This window comes from Delphinus delphis, chromosome 19, assembly GCF_949987515.2.
Source record: "Delphinus delphis chromosome 19, mDelDel1.2, whole genome shotgun sequence".
Classification (NCBI taxonomy): Eukaryota; Metazoa; Chordata; class Mammalia; order Artiodactyla; family Delphinidae; genus Delphinus; species Delphinus delphis.
The window spans coordinates 26,649,373-26,667,467 of NC_082701.1; the positions used below are offsets into that span (position 1 = coordinate 26,649,373).

An 18,095-nucleotide genomic window follows, 5' to 3' on the forward strand; every position below is an offset into this window, starting at 1 on the left:
TCAGAAGTATGTCTCATGGACCACAGTGATCTCTGCCGCTTTCTTGGGGCTTGATGATTTGGGAGCATCTTGTCCAAGCTAGAGATTGAAAGGAAATATGAAAGATAAAGAAGGATGCAAATGGGTATTTCTTAATGTACCAACGAAGAGATAGCTTAGTACTAAACCCTGTGCGCATCATTTCGCCTTTGTTACCCATCGATTCTAGGAAAAGTTATTGTGCTTTACACTGCGAAAGTATCAGCAAAGTGCACTTATGTATGAGAACCTACAGTTTGTTGAAACCAATAACCTCCTAATAAACAGCCCAGCCATCCCTTGTTTGACCGATTTGCCTTGAATGGAAAGGGCCCTGGATGTGCAGCTACTTTGGATCCCAGATGCACAGGGATTCGACTTCATTCCTGGAATCAGGCCCAAACAATCTCACTCTGTTTGAGAAGGGGCAAAGATCTGGGTCAATGTGGACCACATATTTTTTACTAATCCCATCCCACTCTCATTATACCGTGCCCCACCTGATTTTGTATGTACTTTCTAAATGCTTAACTGTTTATGAACATAGACTGTAAGCCTCTTGAAGGCAGGGAACTTCAGTTCAAGGCTTTCAGTAAAATTTTGTGGAAGAGATGAATATGCCAATAAATCCAGTATAGGAATTAAAAGACCTGAATTTTAGTTCTATTTCCACTAGGTGTGTGACCATGGGAAAGTCAATAACCTTTCTAAGCCTTAGTTTAAGTATCAGTAAGATGTAGATACCCACCCTAGCTACTTCCCAGGATTTTATGAGGCTCAAATGAGGCAGTGTGTATAAAATTTCTTTTTTAAAATTAATTCCTTTATCATTTAGTATCTTATTTTGTTCATGGGAGAAATTCAATCAGAGTTGCTGTTACGTGGCTTCTTCTAATTCTGGACTAGACTTTTTAGTCCCCTTCAGGCCTGTTTCTTTCAATGTTCAGTAGAAATGATAATGTTGATTGGATTAAAGAACTAAAAATACACTAAATTATAGAATTATACTGATTTACCTGGGCTCATCATCTAACATTAGCAGAAACAGGATTATAGAAAATATTAACCTAGACCAGAGATGACAAATAAGTTGGCATTGGATACCTAAAGCACTGTGATAAAAAAGATTGATGCCATGCCTGGGTGGAAAGAGTGCCATGCTTGATTTTTTTTTTTTTTTAAATATTTATTTATTTATTTATTTTTGGCTGTGTTGGGTCTTTGTTTCTGTGTGAGGGTTTTCTCTAGTTGCGGCAAGCGGGGGCCACTCTTCATCGCGGTGCGCGGGCCTCTCACTATCACGGCCTCTCTTGTTGCGGAGCACAACAAGGCTCCAGACGCACAGGCTCAGTAGTTGTGCCTCACGGGCCTAGTTGCTCTGCGGCATGTAGGATCTTCCCAGACCAGGGCTCGAACCCGTGTCCCCTGCATTGGCAGGCAGATTCTCAACCACTGCGCCACCAGGGAAGCCCCATGCTTGATTTTTTTTAATTGAGATTTAATTTTCATATAACATTGTGTACGTTTAAGGTGTCCAGCGTGTTGATTTGATGCATTTGTAAATTGCAGTGTGATTACCACAGTAGCTTTAGCTAACATCCCATCACGTCACATAATTACCATTGCTTTTTTGTGGTGAGAATGTATAAGATCTAGTCTCTTAGCAATTTTAGAGTGTACAATATGGTGACTGTAATCTCTATGCTGTGCACTAGACCTCTGGAATGTATTCATCTTCCAGTTGCACTATGCTTGATTATTATTATCATTATTATTTTTTGGCTGCATTGGGTCTTCGTTGCTGCACACGGGCTCTCTCTAGTTGCGGTGAATGGGGGCTACTCTTAGTTGCGGTGCGCGGCTTCTCATTGTGGTGCCTTCTCTTGTTGTGGAGCACGGCTCTAGGTGCGTAGGCTTCAGGAGCTGCAGCACATGGGCTCAGTAGTTGTGGCTCACGGGCTCTAGAGCGCAGGCTCAGTAGTTGTGGCGCACAGGCTTAGTTGTTCTGCGGCATGTGGGATCTTCCAAGACCAGGGATTGAACCCATGTCCCCTCCATTGGCAGGCAGATTCTTAACCACTGCGCCACCAGGGAAGTCCTCTGCTTGATTATTGATATGTGCAGTTGACATGGAACTAAAGAGTGTGTCCCATCCTGGACTATATAATCTTTGAGACCCATTCTCAGTGCTGTAATTCTACAAAAGTGGCCACCTTCTTTAATTTAAAAAAGTATTGGAGACCTCATCTCTTTGTTTCAGTGGGTTTTTAGATGTAGAGAAGGCACCCATCACTTTCTTGTAGTCAAAGGCTGAGTCCATTCCTGGTGGGAAAACTATTTAAAGCAGCCATGCTGAGCCGGTGGTGTGGTGTCTGACTTACACACTAAAGTGCAATATGGATTTATAATCCTGCCAGGAAACCCCAGGGCAGGGAAGAAAGAAGGTGCTTTGCCAAGTATTCAGGCTGTGTTCAAGTGTGGTGGTTCCTGAACTGTGTTGTATGTCAGAGTTACCCGTTGTATGTCAGAGTTACCCAGGGGCAGGGATGGAGACGTAGGTTGTGGGCTCTGAAGCTCTTACAATTTCAGGGACCCTTTTTAAAGAAAAAGAATACAGATTTTAAAAATACAAAATTGGATTCAAAGCCTTTGTGCAGGTCCCGTGGGTCCTGAGTTTAAGCTTCATTAATTTCACAGTAAAACCACCTCTACTTAGGGAGCTTGTTAAAAATCTAAAAAAAAAAAAGACTTCTCTGGTGGTCCAGTGAAAAAAAACCTTAAAAATAAGATTCCTGGTCCCACTCTAGCCATTCTGATTTATTATATCTGATGCCCATAAATAGCTATTTTCAATAAGTACCCTATTGTATTATGACCCTGCAGATGTTAAGAAAACAGTAGTACAAATACCTGCCCATTTCCTGACACATAAAAGAATTACCCACATTTGCTGCATAGTTCAAGCAGCTTCCTGTCTCCCAGGATTTATATATTAACCCCATTTTCTCTAGGCAAATGACAATAGCCATACAGAGAACACTTTCCTTTTTGGGCTGAGAGTCAGTCTGGGATTCAGCTACACCAGGTTGCTGGCCTTCCTTTCCTTGCCTTCTCCACAACCTCTGGCATTGGCATAGCTCTCTGGCTCCTAGGCATTGACTCTGAAGGGAGAAAATGACCTGGTATTAACTTCAGGTGGCTGCTGTGCATCTGATTATCTTCCAAACCTCACATCAGGCCATTTAAAGAAAATCATCTCTCTTGTTTTTTTTGGCTGTGCCACACGACTTATGGGATCTTAGTTCCCCAGCCAGGGATCGAACCCGGGCCTGGCAGTGAAAGCATGGAGTCCTAAGCATTGGACCTCCAAAGAATTCCTGAAAATCATCTCTTCTAAGGAAAAAGAAAATATACATTCCTATTGGCTCTATCCTCCCTAGAGAATGCACAAGTACAGCAGAGGAAAGGAACTTGCATTTAGCAAGCACCTCTACGTGCCAGGAGCCTTTCCCACAGAATCTCCATTAAACTTCATAACCACCATGAGAGGCAAATATCATTAGTCCCATTTTAAAGATGAGGCAGCTGCAGTTGGAGAAGGCAAACAACCTTCTCAAAGCCACTCAGCTAGTGAGTGTAGAGTGGCAGGTGTGTCCAGACTCCAAAGTCTGTGCTTTTCTCATTATGCCAGCCTGCCTCTGGGACAGAAGGAGGTCTTTATAGATCAAGCCCAAGGACCCAGTACATCAGCAAACTTACAGGGCATGGGACTTCAAAAATGATGAACACTATAATGGCAATTCCCCTGAACAACAAGGTGACTGCAATCAGAAATTTGACCACGATGCTCCATTTCTGCCTCTTCTCTAGGTCCTCATCTGTGTCTAAAAAGAGAGAGAGGAATAGAAAAGGGAGAAAAGAGAACTTGAGAGAAGGAAAAGATTGACCTTTTGACTTGAAGGTCTCCTGGCTCACAAGACGAATAGGGGCCCAGCCTGATTCAGAGACAGAGGCTGAACTTCCAGTTCAGAGTCAGGAGTGGAGTAGGCATCATGGGCTCTGCTCTAACCTCCTTTGCAGTCTCTTCCCAGAGTCACCTTTACTAGGATTTGGAATTTTTCCATGATCAAGTAGGATTGATTCTTGCACTGCTTTCATGGAAAGAAAAGTTACGCAAGGGAGTCTGTCACCAGCAGCCCTCTCAGGGTCTCTGTCCTTGTGCCTCGACACACATACTGTATGGGATTAGCAAATCACATTTCCTGTGCTCTTCTCAATTTAGTGGGGCATGTGAGGGACAGAGGTAAATTGCCATTGTTTTTGGGTCATAAGCCAAATTTGGGGACAAATGGCTCATATGCATCTTGTTAATACTAATCTCCTATTTACGTTTCTCCTGTTGGAACTGGGATGTAACCCAAACTGAAATCTTACAGAATTTTAGTCCTGGCCAATTTAGGGAGGGCTCTTTGTAAAAACAATGCAGATGAAAACATGCTTCTTGGTTGTTGTCATCACTGTAACGAGTGCTTAGAGTTTAAATGTCGCCTCTCTATTCACACGATGGCTGGAATTACCCACCACACCAATACCCTTTATGCTGTCCCCGAATCTGGCTACAAGGTGAGCTCAACTTGTGTGGAGGTGAAGGATTATTAATAGTGTCAAGCTACAAACATTTCTGGGACCTTCTTTATAGAGACGCTGATTTTTTTTCCATAAGAAATGGAGTGATTTTCTAATGCAAACTGTGTAACTTCTCAACCTCCGGGAAAATCCTAGGAGACCCAGGCAGGTGTTGGGACTGAAAATGTTTCTTTTTCTTTCCGTTCTTGTCTTACCTCTACTTATTCTGTACCTTGTTTCAGAGGACTAGAAAAATCATCAATCCTTGTAGTTTTCTCTCCTTTTTTCCCAGGAGTTACGAAGGTGGTAGTGGTGGGAAAAGTCTCTGATGAAGCCCCCATCACTGGGTAGACCTTACAGTGGGAGATCCCTGGTAAAAAAGCTATAAAACAAGAAAGAAACAATGAAAGGACAACTGAGAAAACTTTATCCTGCCTTTGATTTTACCTGACAAAACCCTAGCTCTACCCAGCTGATATGAACTTCTAACTGTGGCCCCATCGATCTGTCCATAGGTTTAAAGTGTGGGCCTTAATAATGCCAAAGAATAAATGAGGATAGAGATACTAATAAGATATGGATTAAATTCCCATGGCGCCTTTGACTAATGTACGTTCAGAGTGAAGGAGTATGGCCATACTCGTAAGGGCATAATGATAATAAGGATGGAGGGTGTAGCACCACTGAAAGTTTCCTTCTTTAAAAAAGATGGCTCCAAAGTCCAAGGAAGAACATGAAGTAGCATAATTTGCCTTAATGACTGCGGCAGGTCTGTCTAGTGGAGTCTAAGTCAACGACTTTGAGAGAGGTTTGGGGAAAGGGGGAGCTGGAAGAAGGGGAGACCTCCCAGCTTCATGTCCCCTCAATTTCATTCTTTCAGCAAATATTTAAAAATGAATATCTAGTATGTGCCAGGGACTGCTTCCGTACTTTGGATATATCAGCTGGGTACCTTCTACCATGGGAACAAGCAAGGGGGAAGGAGGGCTGAGGGGGGCTGGGGGAAGCAGACAATAAGTACAGTAAATTTTATGGTTTGTTAGAAGGGGATAAGTGCTACGAAAAGAAACAAAGTAGAGAAAGGTAAGGGGGCAGTCGGAGGGGTGCGGGTGGGCAGTGGTTGGGCGACCTACAGGATAGGCTGGTTTCATTGAGAAGATGAGAATTGAGCTGAGACTTGAAGGAGGTGAGGGGATTAGCCAAGCAGATGCTGGGGAACTAGGCAGAGGGAACAGTGTAAAAGCCCTGGGGCAGAGTGTGTCTGGCATGTTTTAGTTTTAGAGGAAGAGCGCAGAGGCCAGAGAGATTGCAGTGGAGTGAGCAAGGCGACAGTCATAGGAGATGAGGGAGTTTCTGAAGGAAATGGGTCCATATCACTTAGGGCCTTGTAGGCCAGTTTGAGGACTTTGGTTTTTGTTCTGCTTGAAGTGGGGATCCGTTGCAAGTTTTTGCGCAGAGAAGTGACCGGATGGCTTTGTTTTTAAAGGATCAGTGGGTTGCTGAGTTGGAAACAGACTGTAGTGGGGGGCCTGGGAGAAGCAGAGTAACCTGTTAGGAGGCTCTCGCAGAATCCAAATGAGAGGTGATGGTGACTCAAACAGCTGTGGAAAAGATGGGGTGCAGATGGATGCTGGCTGTGGTCTGGAACCACCTTCACGTGCCTCCCAAATTGATCTAATCCAGTTCCAACAGTGGTTCCTATTCTATTTTTAATGGCCTCCTGTCATTGCCTATTAAATTGAGATCTGTACGTCCTACTTGACTTTTCTGAATCATTCTCCCAGGTCTTAAGTCTGTGTGAAAATGACAGTTCTTTACTTCAGAGGCCAGTGGGCACAGTACCAGGTACTGTACACAAATTATAGGGGAAGTAGTCCTTGATTTGTTTAATCAGGAAGACAGTGTTGGCAAAGATAAGCAGAGACAAAGAGCCAACAGGGTCAAAAGGAAAAACAAGAGAATTATGTGGCATTTTTTTCAGCATAGTGCCAGTCAGTTCTCTGAAGTGACAGCATATGTGTTTCTGGGTCAGATGAGATGAAGATAAATCTCACTCTGGAAAAGTAACATATAAGTTCTCTGAGTTTTGGTTTCCTTATCAGCAGGATGGTTATAATAAAATAATTCTTGGTCTACCTATTTCACAGGAGTGATGTGAAGATCGGAAACAAAAATGAGAAAGCAGGTGTGAAAAACACTTTGCAAACTGAGTCATATTATGATTGAAAGAGGAGGCAAAACCTAGAGATCCTGTCTCTGCATAGAAGAACTGTGCCCTCTAGCCACAGGGATAATGGGATTTCAGTGTGGCATGTCTTCCCACCTCCGGGGAGCCACTGTTTCAAAATCTACTTAATAGGCTTTTCATCCGTCAGTGTAGTTCCAGTTCTGCCCAGCTTCTAAATTAATGTCCATCCCTGTTGGCAGCTCATCTCTTAGGTCTCATCTGCTAGGTAACTGAGTATTAAGGTGGGGCAAGTTTGTAAATACAAGCAGTCTATTCCCAGTGCTGATGGAATTGCAATATTAGCTTTTCTTTGGCTAAGCATATTTGAGCAAGAATTCCCCCACTTTAAGGAGGTCTACAAGAAATGCAAAGTTATGAAATGGATAATTTAGGGGATGATGCTTTATTGCAAAATAATTCATTTTAAATAGGGAACATTAGGTACATTATATTTAAGTGGAAATCTCCTTTAGAGATTATTCTGTAATAATACTAGCAGGTTGAAAGGGCTATTTGAGAGGCCTTACATATTGATGTTGGGCTTACATATCTAGAAATTAGATCATCTTGTCAAATCTCTCATCTGTAGCTATGGAAACTGAGCATTGGAGAAATAAACACTTGTTTGATGTTATTTCTCTTGTATGCCACAGTTTCTCATGGGGTAAACAGACCATAGGAATCAGTTCATACTAATCAAATTCCAAAGAGCCTAATCCATGCACTAAAATGACATTTTAAAAATTTACATAGATTTGCCTAAAGAGAGAGAGCTAATCCATTTCCTTGAGGCTTTAGCTGCTATTAAGCTCTACCTGCCTCCAAGGACGTCAGCCAGAAGGCAGCGCCTACCTCCATCGCATTTTCCAAGCTCACCTTTGCCTGTCACAAGGGATCCAATCTGAACCTTGGACGTGAGGGTTAGGTGACAGCTCGGGGGGGGGGGGGCAGTGCTGTTTCTGCGGGGAACAGCACGACTCTCAGGTTCTTCTGAGTGTGCTTGACCTTTCGCCTTTTTTCCAAATATACAAGGTTGACTTTCACTTTGCTCCTAGAACCAAGACACTGCAAGGTAGCCACAGCCTGATTTAGGATGAATGTGGGCGATTTGGCTTCTGTCCGAGCTTCTGGAAGGAGAAAAGCCAGGTAGGAAAATGAAGCCAGTTCTTAATCTGAATGGTGCCCAGCCAGCCCACTTCTGTTCATGGCCCACTGCTGTACTTTCTTCTCTTTTTCCTTCAGTTCTCCCTCAGCATGTTTCTATGTACTAAATATACAAGCCCTGCCTTTCCCCCTTCCTGCCGTGGGTCCCATGAAGATTGGTGACTGCAGTAAATGCAGCCCAGAGAGATGCTCCTAGGTTGTTTTTTCTAACGCAGAGCCACTTGAGTGCCGCCTCCTTCTCTTTGATTTATGCAGCCACGGCTTAGGTAACAACAGTTAATTAATTAATTAATTAATATTGTATAAGTGAACATTTTATTTTTTAATTTATTTTTTGTTACATGTATCTATTCTTTTTCAAATTCTTTTCCCAATTAGATTGTTACAGAATACTGAGCAGAGTTCCCTGTGCTATACAGTAGGTCCTTTTGGTTATCCATTCTTTTTTGTTTTTTGAAGAACTTTTTGTTTCAATTAATCAATTTATTTATTTTATTTATTTTTGGCTGCATTGGGTCTTTGCTGCTGCATGCGGGCTTTCTCTAGTTGCATTGAGTGGGGGCTACTGTTCGTTGCGGTGTGAGGGCTTCTCATTGTCGTGGCTTTGGCTTCTCTTCTTGCGGAGCGTGGGCTCTTCAGTAGTTGAAGCACACGGGCTCAGTAGTTGTGGCTCGTGGGCTCTAGAGTGCAGGCTCAGTAGCTGTGGTGCATGGGCTGAGTTGCTCTGTGGCATGTGGGATCTTCCTGGACCAGGGCTCGAACCCGTGTCCCCTGCATTGGCAGGCGGATTCTTAACCACTGTGCCACCAGGGAAGCCTGGTTATCCATTTTTAATCTAGCAATGTGTACATGTCAGCCCCAAACTCCCTAACTATCCCCCCTCCCGACACATACACCCTTCTCCCCTGGTAACCGTAAGTTCGTTCTCTAAGTCTGTGAGTCAATAGCAGTTCATTTAAAAATGGGTTTCCAGGGACTTCCCTGGTGTCGTAGTGGATAAGACTCCGTGCTCCGAATGCAGGGGGCCCGGGTTCGATCCCTGGTCAGGGAACTAGATCCCACATGCATGACACAACTAAGAGTTCACATGCCACAACCAAGGAGCCTGCAAGCCGCAACTAAGGAGCCCGCCTGCCACAACTAAGACCTGGCGCAACCAAATAAATAAATAAATTTTTTAAAAAACACAAGATAAAAATGGGTTTCCAGAAAGCCTCACAGGGGGATACATAGCTTTTAAACAGGATATTTGAGATCTGGGCTCGGACTGGGGGAGACAAGCATCTTTTAAAGGTAAAACTGTTCAGGAATGGCAAAACGATTTTTCAAGGGCCCATTCCCTACCTCGCATTAGCATAGCCCTTTGAGAGGAAGAGACCAGGCAGCAGTTCCACCTGGCAGCTGCTGTCTCTGAGTTCTGGGGGAAAAAAAAGGTCAGGGTTGACTGGGTACTTCTGCTTGAGAATTCCGGGCACTGGAGAGGGAGATACAGAAGAATGCAGCTCCTTCTCATACAACTTGCACTTGGGGAGATCAGACATTCCCTCAAAAGGACTTCAAGATTTATGCAAGTGGGAGTTAGCCTAGTACAAAGAAAACTGGGTACCAGTCTATTATCCTTAGGGAGAAAGAAGGTAAAAGAGTTAACTAAGTTAATGAAAGACTAACCAACCCATTCCTTCAAACACTGCCTATTATTTCTTCTCCTTCCTATCTACCTTCTTGTATTAAAACTTTTGAAAGTTTAATAAGTGTATCGTTGGACAAGATATCTTTCCAGGTTCCCATAGAATGATAGGTTAAATGATAGGTTATAGTTATTTATGCTTTTTGGCACATAACTCACAGGGTGTTGTGAGTTTTCTTCATTTGTTAAATTTGTTACTGCTGCACCTTATGCTGTTTGGCCTTAACTTTGGTCAGCTAATTTTAGAGATGAACTGTTTAGGACACTTTGAAAAATCATGTCTTTTTTTTTTTTTTTTTTTTTTTTTTTTTTTTGTGGTATGCGGGCTTCTCACTGTTGTGGCCTCTCCCGTTGCGGAGCACAGGGTCCAGACGCGCAGGCTCAGCGGCCATGGCTCACGGGCCCAGCCGCTCCGCGGCACGCGGGATCTTCCCGGACCGGGGCACGAACCCGTGTCCCCTGCATCGGCAGGCGGACTCTCAACCACTGCGCCACCAGGGAAGCCCAATCATGTCTTAAATAAACAGTTATCAAAGAGCAGCAAGCGGTGCCATTCCACCCTCAGACTACCCTTTCTCAGCTCTTCCCATCCATGAGCATCCCCGTCTATTTGGATGTAATGCCTTTAAAAAGGAAGACAACATCTTATGAGGGGTTATGAATTTAGGAGTCTTAGGTGATGACAATACTGAAACTCTGACAGTACTTTGCAGGAAAGAAAGCCATCTAACAGTGAAAGGAATTTTAATGTTAGTTACGTGAACAAAATGGAAGAATGCGTCACACTCTCTGAAGACTTCTTACCATGAAACAGCTCTCTCTCTGAGTTGAATAACATGGAGAAAACATCATTTGCTAAGTATTGGCTGTATCTCTATCTGGCGGAATAGACCCCTAAACACTTGCTAGGCTTCTCTTTGGATTTCCCAGAATACTAGGCTAGAGAAGTACTTAACCTTTCTTGTTAGCATCGTAGGATGTAATGATTAGGCTGAAAACCAAGACGGCATCCGTGTTAGCTTGGGCACGTTCTCCTTGTAGAGACAGTACACTGCTGGTCTGTCACAGCCACCTATAGCCTCGTCTCTAAATTCTTGCACTGCCTGGAACCAAGTTTGACCCTGGGAGAGTCTGGTTCCACCCTAATTATTTTGCCACATTTCCTGACAGGAGACAGGACCAAGTTTGTTTGTTAATGATTGATTCAGAAGATCTTCACCTGACTTCACCGCTGGTGCCGACGTAAGGAGCTGTAATTACCTAGAGCTTTCCCCGGGAGAAAGGATATAAACACCCAGTGATATGCTTTACAAATACTCGCAGAGACACGTAGACATTCGCATACATGCTCACTGACACAGGCACGGCTATTCACACACCGACATAAAGAGATGGAGAGATTTCTATTAAGGAAAGTGATTTCTAGAATAGAGCAGGAAACTAGGACTGAGTGAGTCAGTGAGTTACACTGGCGAGGGCGCTGGACTAGGAATCAACAGAACTGGCTTCCAGTTCAGCCCGTGTGGTTAAGTGCGGCACAGTGAGAAAAACTTCTTGACTTCTATGGATCGCAGTTTTCCCCTCTGTAAATGGAGCGTTCCAACCCAGCGATCTCTAGAATCCCTTCACAGTTATAAACATAAACTTACCTTAGTACGGACATACCTGTCTGGTTTTGCACATTTTCACACTCCCGAATAGTGAAGTGAGTGTAGGTGGACCACATTCCTATGACTACTGGGCTGAGAGGTTGTGAGGAAGAGCTAAGTACACTAGGTGAGTGATACTGCCTGCAGTTTGGGAAGGCTTTCCTACACAGATAACTGTTGTAGAAGATTTTTCTAAAATTGTATCCTTCAGATTTTTCTAAAATTGTAGACTTTGTGATAGCATAGCTAGGGGGATCATAGCAATAATGAAGATCTACTAAGACCCTCTGAAGTCTCTTTACCCACTGTGAATGTACTTACTCCATTGGAGCCATTATAAGTTTGATTATGGGTAAGAAGGTTCTAGAGGCTGACGCTCTGATAATGATGTAAAGGGAGCTTGATTCAAGGGACTTTCCATAGGATATTTCATGAGGTCTGAGTCAAAACATAATTTAAATACTACCCTGTTTCCTGACATTTTAATTCAGGTTGAAATCTGGCTAAATTGAGCATGAAGGGAAATCTTGGGAAAACAGAAAGGACAGAGGTGTCACTGAAGGACATGTTTCCTGAAATGTGGACGGAGGGGAGGAACTGCTGAACATGCAGCCACAGTGCCTTTCATTCCTTCCTTCTGCAAGTCTTTTTTTTTTTTTTTTTTGTAGTACGCGGGCCTCTCACTGTTGTGGCCTCTCCCGCTCCGGACTCACAGGCCCAGCGGCCATGGCTCATGGGCCCAGCCGCTCCGCGGCATGCGGGATCTTCCCAGACCGGGGCATGAACCCTTGTCCCCTGCATCGGCAGGTGGACTCTCAACTACTGCGCCACCAGGGAAGCCCCTTCTGCAAGTCTTTATTATGCACCTACTGTGTGCCAGACACTATTCTAGCAGTGAGCAAGGCCAAGTGTGAGTTCATGTGAAACAATGGGAAGCAGACAGTAAACATGGTTGAAAATAAAATAGTACAGAGGGCTAACAATAAATAATATACAAATACACATACAAGATAATTAAAGATTGTGACAATCATCATGAAGCAACAAACAGGTGATGAGGTGAAGGAGGAATGACAGAGGACACTTTATTTATTATTATTATTATTTTGGCAGTTTGCAGGATCTTAGTTCCCCAACCAGGGGTTGAACCCGGGCTCTCGGCAGTGAAAGCGCAGACTAACCACTGAACTACCAGGGAATTCCCGGAGGCCACTTTAAGTAGGGTGGTCAGGGAAGACTTCTCTCAGGAGGTGGCATCTGAGCTAAGAAAACCAGGAGAGTGGATGTTCTAGAAGCCAAGAAAGGAGGGTGATTCAAGGAAGGAATGGATTTGTCCACTGGACAAACTGTCCGCTGGATTTGACAATTCTGTAAGAGCAGTTCCAGCGGCATGGTGGAAGTAGGAGGCGGCTGAGAGGGAATTGGAGGTGAAGAAGTGTAGATCATCTTTGAAAGACATTTGGCTATGGAACGGAGGATAGAAGTGAAGCCAGCCGAGTAGAGGTAACATCAGTGCCTCAAATCTTGATTGGTCCAGACCAGCACTGTCTCAGTTGCCTGATTGTCCTAGCAGGGCTGGTGGGCAGAGAATAAAGGGGCTCCACTGCCTTTCCTGGGCTTCATGGTTTTTGCTTACTATCTCCTTAACGTAATTGCATTGTTCTCTTTTCCCTTGTGGTGTCAGACATGTTCCCCTGCTGTCTCTCTGTCTGAAATTTTCTGTAGATTAGTTCCTGGATGCCCTGTTACAGTGCTGCCACCTTGGAGCAGGGGTAGGAAAGGCTGTGAGGGCTATTCTCGTTCTCTGTCACAAGGTGGCAGAAGAGCTCACTCTTCCCAAAAGAGACCTTGTGCTCGTACAAAATGAAGCAGAAGTTTTCTTTTACCCACTCTCAGACCCTTCCCAAAAGTCAGCCTGCAGGTTGGGGCAGCCATACTGTGGGGTACAGAGAAGTGGGAGAGCTTCATTAACGAGTCAAAATATCCAGTAGTAGAAAAAACAGACCCAGAACTGTTTCTCTACTACTAGACATTTTTTTCTTTCCTGTTACAGACATTTTGACTGGTTTTCTAAGTGTTTGCAGTATCTGTGGAGGAGAGGATTTCTCTCCTGATCTCATTTCCCCACAACAAAAATTTCAAATTTAGGAGGAAAAAAAGCTATAACATAGGTGAGTTTTATGTTGCGTGCAGGTGAGAGATGTAACTCTGGAAGACAGTAGGAAACAGGGTGGGTCTGTGGGAGGAGTACTTAGGCTCTGTAATTGAATCACTTTGAGGAAGTCACTTACCTTCTCTGGCCTCTGTTTCAGTTCCTTTAATGAAATGGTTGGACAGGATGATTTCGGAGGCCTCTTCCAGCTCTAAAATTATCATCTCAATGCCACACTCTGCTACTCTGTCTTTTAAGGGTGTATGTTTTTTATTTGTTCGTTTGGATTTATTTTAAATTCTTTTATTGTGGAATATAGCATACATATAGAAGAGTATATAGGACATAAGCATATTTGTAATAATAATAATAATGTGAACATTATGTAATCATCACCCAAAGTAAGAAATTGAACGTTGCCAGTAGCTAAGAAGCTCCTTGTATGTCTGTCCCTCTGGTCACACTCCTTTCCCTTCTCCCAGTCATTATTTTCCCATGCTTTTTAAAAATAGTGAACTATCGGGGCTTCCCTCATGGCGCAGTGGTTAAGAATCTGTCTGCCAATGCAGGGGACTCAGGTTCAAGTCCTGACTGTGGAGCAACCAAGCCCGTGCGCCACAACTACTCTAGACCCCGTGAGCCTCAACTACTGAGCCCACGCGCCACGACTACTGAAGCCCACGTCCCTAGAGCCCGTGCTCCACAACAAGAGAAGCCACTGCAACGAGAAGCCCGCGCACCGCAACGAAGCGTAGCCCCCGCTCGCCGCGACTAGAGAAAGCCCGCGTGCAGCAACGAAGACCCAACGTAGCCAAAAAATAAATAAATTTATAAAAATAGTGAACTATCTACATATGTATCACTAAAAATACTTAAAAATTTTTTTACCTGCTCTTGCACTTACATAAATGGATAGATCATACCCTATGTTTTTTAAAGTAAACTTTTTATTATGTATAACACAAAGTGAATACACCTCTCTTTATGTTGTCTCCCAGTCACTACCCACCATCAGGAGTAACCATTATCCAGATTTTTTACCACCACAGATGAGTTTTGCCTATTTTTGAACTATGTATAACGGGAAACACACTCTTTTGTGTCTGACTTTCTTTGCTCAACATTATGTCTGTAAAACTCATCCATACTGTTTCGTGTACCAATAATGTGTTCATTCTCATTGCTTTATAATATTTCACTGTATGAATGTACCATACTTATTTATCTGTTCTACTGCTGAGAGACATTGGGTTGCTTCCAGTTTGGGGCCATGAGGAACAGTGTTCCTGGGCACATTTGAAAGTTTCTCCAGAGTGTAAACCCAGAAATGGACACTGGGTTATAACATATGCAGGGTTCAGCCTCACTAATTAATGCCAACCTGTTTTCTAAGATGTTGTCCCCATTTACTCTCCCATCTGCAGTATATGAAAGTTCCTGTTGTCCCAAAGGGGCCGAATTGCCTTTTCAGTGTGGTACAACCGTGGGACCTAGCAGGGCCAGGCATACCCTCACAGTGCCAACCCTTTGATTGATGCTTCAGCCACAGCCAGTTCTCCTGTTTACTTGCTCCCTGCAAGTAAGGGTAAAGGATTCAGATTAACCCTAGGTCCCTGATCACATGCTCTGTTACCCTGGGAATATTGGCCTGGGGTAGTGAATTTAATAACATAATCATTCCTGAATTCATTGAGCGTCCATAGGATATTTTGTTCTTAACTGAACACTAGTGGAAATGGAGAGGGGCCCAGAGAGAAAGGGGAAAGTAATATTTTCAGCATGCCTACTATGTTCCAAGTTTTGTATTAGAAACTTTACATTTTGGTTATAACATTTAATCCAAAACACAACCTCACAAGGTATGTGTTCTACCTCAGTTTTATAGACAAGGAAACTGAGGCTCAGAAAGGAGGTCATTTGCTCAAAGTCACGGAGCTGATTAGTGACAGAGTCAGGATTTAAAGCCTGGTTTACTTGATTAAAGAACTCAGCCCTTTACAGTGCAGAACACAGAGAAGGCTGTGTCCCTGCTGCTCTGTTGGCTAAGATTGCCAATACCAAGAACCAGTTCTTCTCAGGTCTGCTTGCCTGTATTCATTCCCAGAACTATGCTAGTCAATTGATATGGCCATCTCATTCATTGATTTAAACTACATTTTATTTTCATTCATTTTGGTTTCCTTTATCCTCTTTCTTCCTTTTCGGGTTTTTTTTTTTTTTTCTTTTTTTTTTGTGGTACGCGAGCCTCTCACTGTTGTGGCCTCTCCCGTTGCGGAGCACGGGCTCCGGACGCGCAGGCTCAGTGGCCATGGTTCACGGGCCTAGCCGCTCTGTGGCACGTGGGATCTTCCCGGACCGGGGCACGAACCCGTGTGCCCTGCATCGGCAGGCAGACTCAACCACTGCGCCACCAGGGAAGACCCCTTTTCGTTTTCATTAAGAAATTTGGGCACATCAGCACAGTAGTTCCACTATAGACAAGACTTGTGTTGCTCGTTCTACTTGCTGGTCTAGTATGTTAACCAGAGGTGAGATTTAAAAAGACAGGGATGGGGCTTCCCTGGTGGCGCAGTGATGAAGAGTCCATCTTCCAATGCGGGGGACATGGGTTTGAGCCCTCGTCCGGGAGGATCCCACATGCCGCGGAGCAGCTAAGCCCGTGGGCCACAAGTACTGAGCCTGTGAGCCACAACTACTGAGCCCACATGCCACAACTGCTGAGGCCCACACGCCTGGAACCTGTGCTCTGTAGCGGGAGAGGCCACCGTGGTGAGAGACCCGTGCACCGTGGCGAGGAGTGGCCCCCACTCGCCGCAACTGGAGGGAGTCCGTGCACAGAAATGAAGACCCAATGCAGCCAAGAATAAAAACAAATACATATGGGCTTCCCTGGTGGCGCAGTGGTTGAGGGTCCGCCTGCCGGTGCAGGGGACACGGGTTCGTGCCCCGGTCTGGGAGGATCTCACATGCCGCGGAGCGGCTGCTCCCATGACCCATGGCCGCTGAACTTGCGCGTCCGGAGAATGTTGCTCCGCAACCGGAAGGGCCACAACAGTGAGAGGCCCGCGTGACGCAAAAAAACAAAACAAAAAACAAACAAAAAAACAAATACATACATTTATTTTAAAAAATAATAAAAATAAAAAGACAGGATGGGGTCTTCTTTGGCGGTCCAGTAGTTAAGACTCTGCGATCTCTGGTTGGGGAGCTAAGATCCCCCATGCTGTGCAGCCAAAAATAAATAAATAATAAATAATATAAAAACCTGTCTTTAAAAAAAAAAAGACACTGAAATCTTCTGGCACAAGTTATGATACAGGGAAACTTTAAGACTGAAGGGATGAAAAGGATAAAAGGAAGTTGAGCAATGGCTCAGTTTTCCTTTAAAGGCTCTACAAAAATTATTAGTGTATTTTATTATTTACTGTGTTTCATATATAATAATAGTAGTGGAGGGTGAAGGTGTTTGTTTGGGGTAGACAGGTGAGAAGGAAGGAGGAGAGGTAGCAGGAGAAATGCAGCAGGAGAAAGCTAGGTCGGACACGGGAGAAATGGAGACGCTGGGGAAGCTGAAGAGAAGGTGAGGCAGGAGCAGGGAGTAAGCTCACCGGGAGCGCTCTCACAGGCCTGCAGGAGAGTGAGGTCAGAGATGAGAAGGTTTAAAGCTGATCAATATAAAGTGTTAGGGGCTTCCCTGGTGGCGCAGTGGTTGAGAGTCCGCCTGCCGATGCTGGCGGATGCGGGTTGGTGCCCCGGTCCGGGAGGATCCCACGTGCCGCGGAGCGGTTGGGCCCGTTAGCCATGGCCGCTGAGCCTGCGCGTCTGGAGCCTGTGCTCCGCAACGGGAGAGGCCATGGAAGTGAGAGGCTCGCGTACCGTTAAAAAAAAAAAAAAAAAAAAAAAAGTTAGAATCCCAGGATCGGGCAATACCTCAACAAGTTATTTTCCCTGCCTTCAGATAAAGGTCCCCTTATACTTTCTTTAGGTATTTAGTTATGAAGTGTATAGGACTTAGAAAGGGCTTTTTTTAAAAAAAAAGATGCTGGAGGTGTCATGTAAGAGGCAGCTAGGCTTTGGTGACTGCCAATTATGGATAGCACAGATAGGGACTGGAAGTGTCTGGGATTGGATAATAAGGAGGGAGGGAGAGCTGATATGCCTTGTGAAAACCCAAGTGTCCATGTGAAAACATCGTGGGGAGTCTCCACTGGGAACACCGTCCTTCGTTGTGTAATCCTACCTTTCATCATCAGGACCAGACTTATAAGGTGGCCTCCCTGAAGACATTTTCTGACCTTATGGTGTGAAGTTCCCTCAGGCTTTTAACCCTGGACAAACCTGAACGGTTGACTAGAGCAAAGGAACATAGTGTTCTGATAAGGCCTTAGTGTCTTCTTTTTCTTCTGTCTTGCAACTGGAGCCTCAATTCTGCTCAAGGCACTGACTTTCTTGATGAAATCTGTCCGTCTGTAAAGCAGCTAAGTATCCTACTGGAGGTTTTGCCTCCCAGAAGTGACCTGAAGACGGACAAGCAGACATCAGGAGCAAGTGGCCTCTCAGGTACAGAGCCAG

The 18,095-nt window shown here is 44.4% G+C and overlaps 1 protein-coding gene across 1 annotated transcript; it reads right to left on the bottom strand.

Annotated features, from left to right (window-relative positions):
• On the bottom strand, positions 1–11,448 carry C19H17orf78 (chromosome 19 C17orf78 homolog). Its single transcript, XM_059996629.1, is given in 9 exon segments — positions 1–78; positions 3,057–3,179; positions 3,778–3,902; positions 4,877–5,026; positions 7,748–7,843; positions 7,846–8,037; positions 9,396–9,452; positions 10,679–10,756; positions 11,388–11,448. Coding segments are annotated over 9 exon segments (960 nt in total).
• Positions 11,449–18,095: the final 6,647 nt, after the last annotated feature.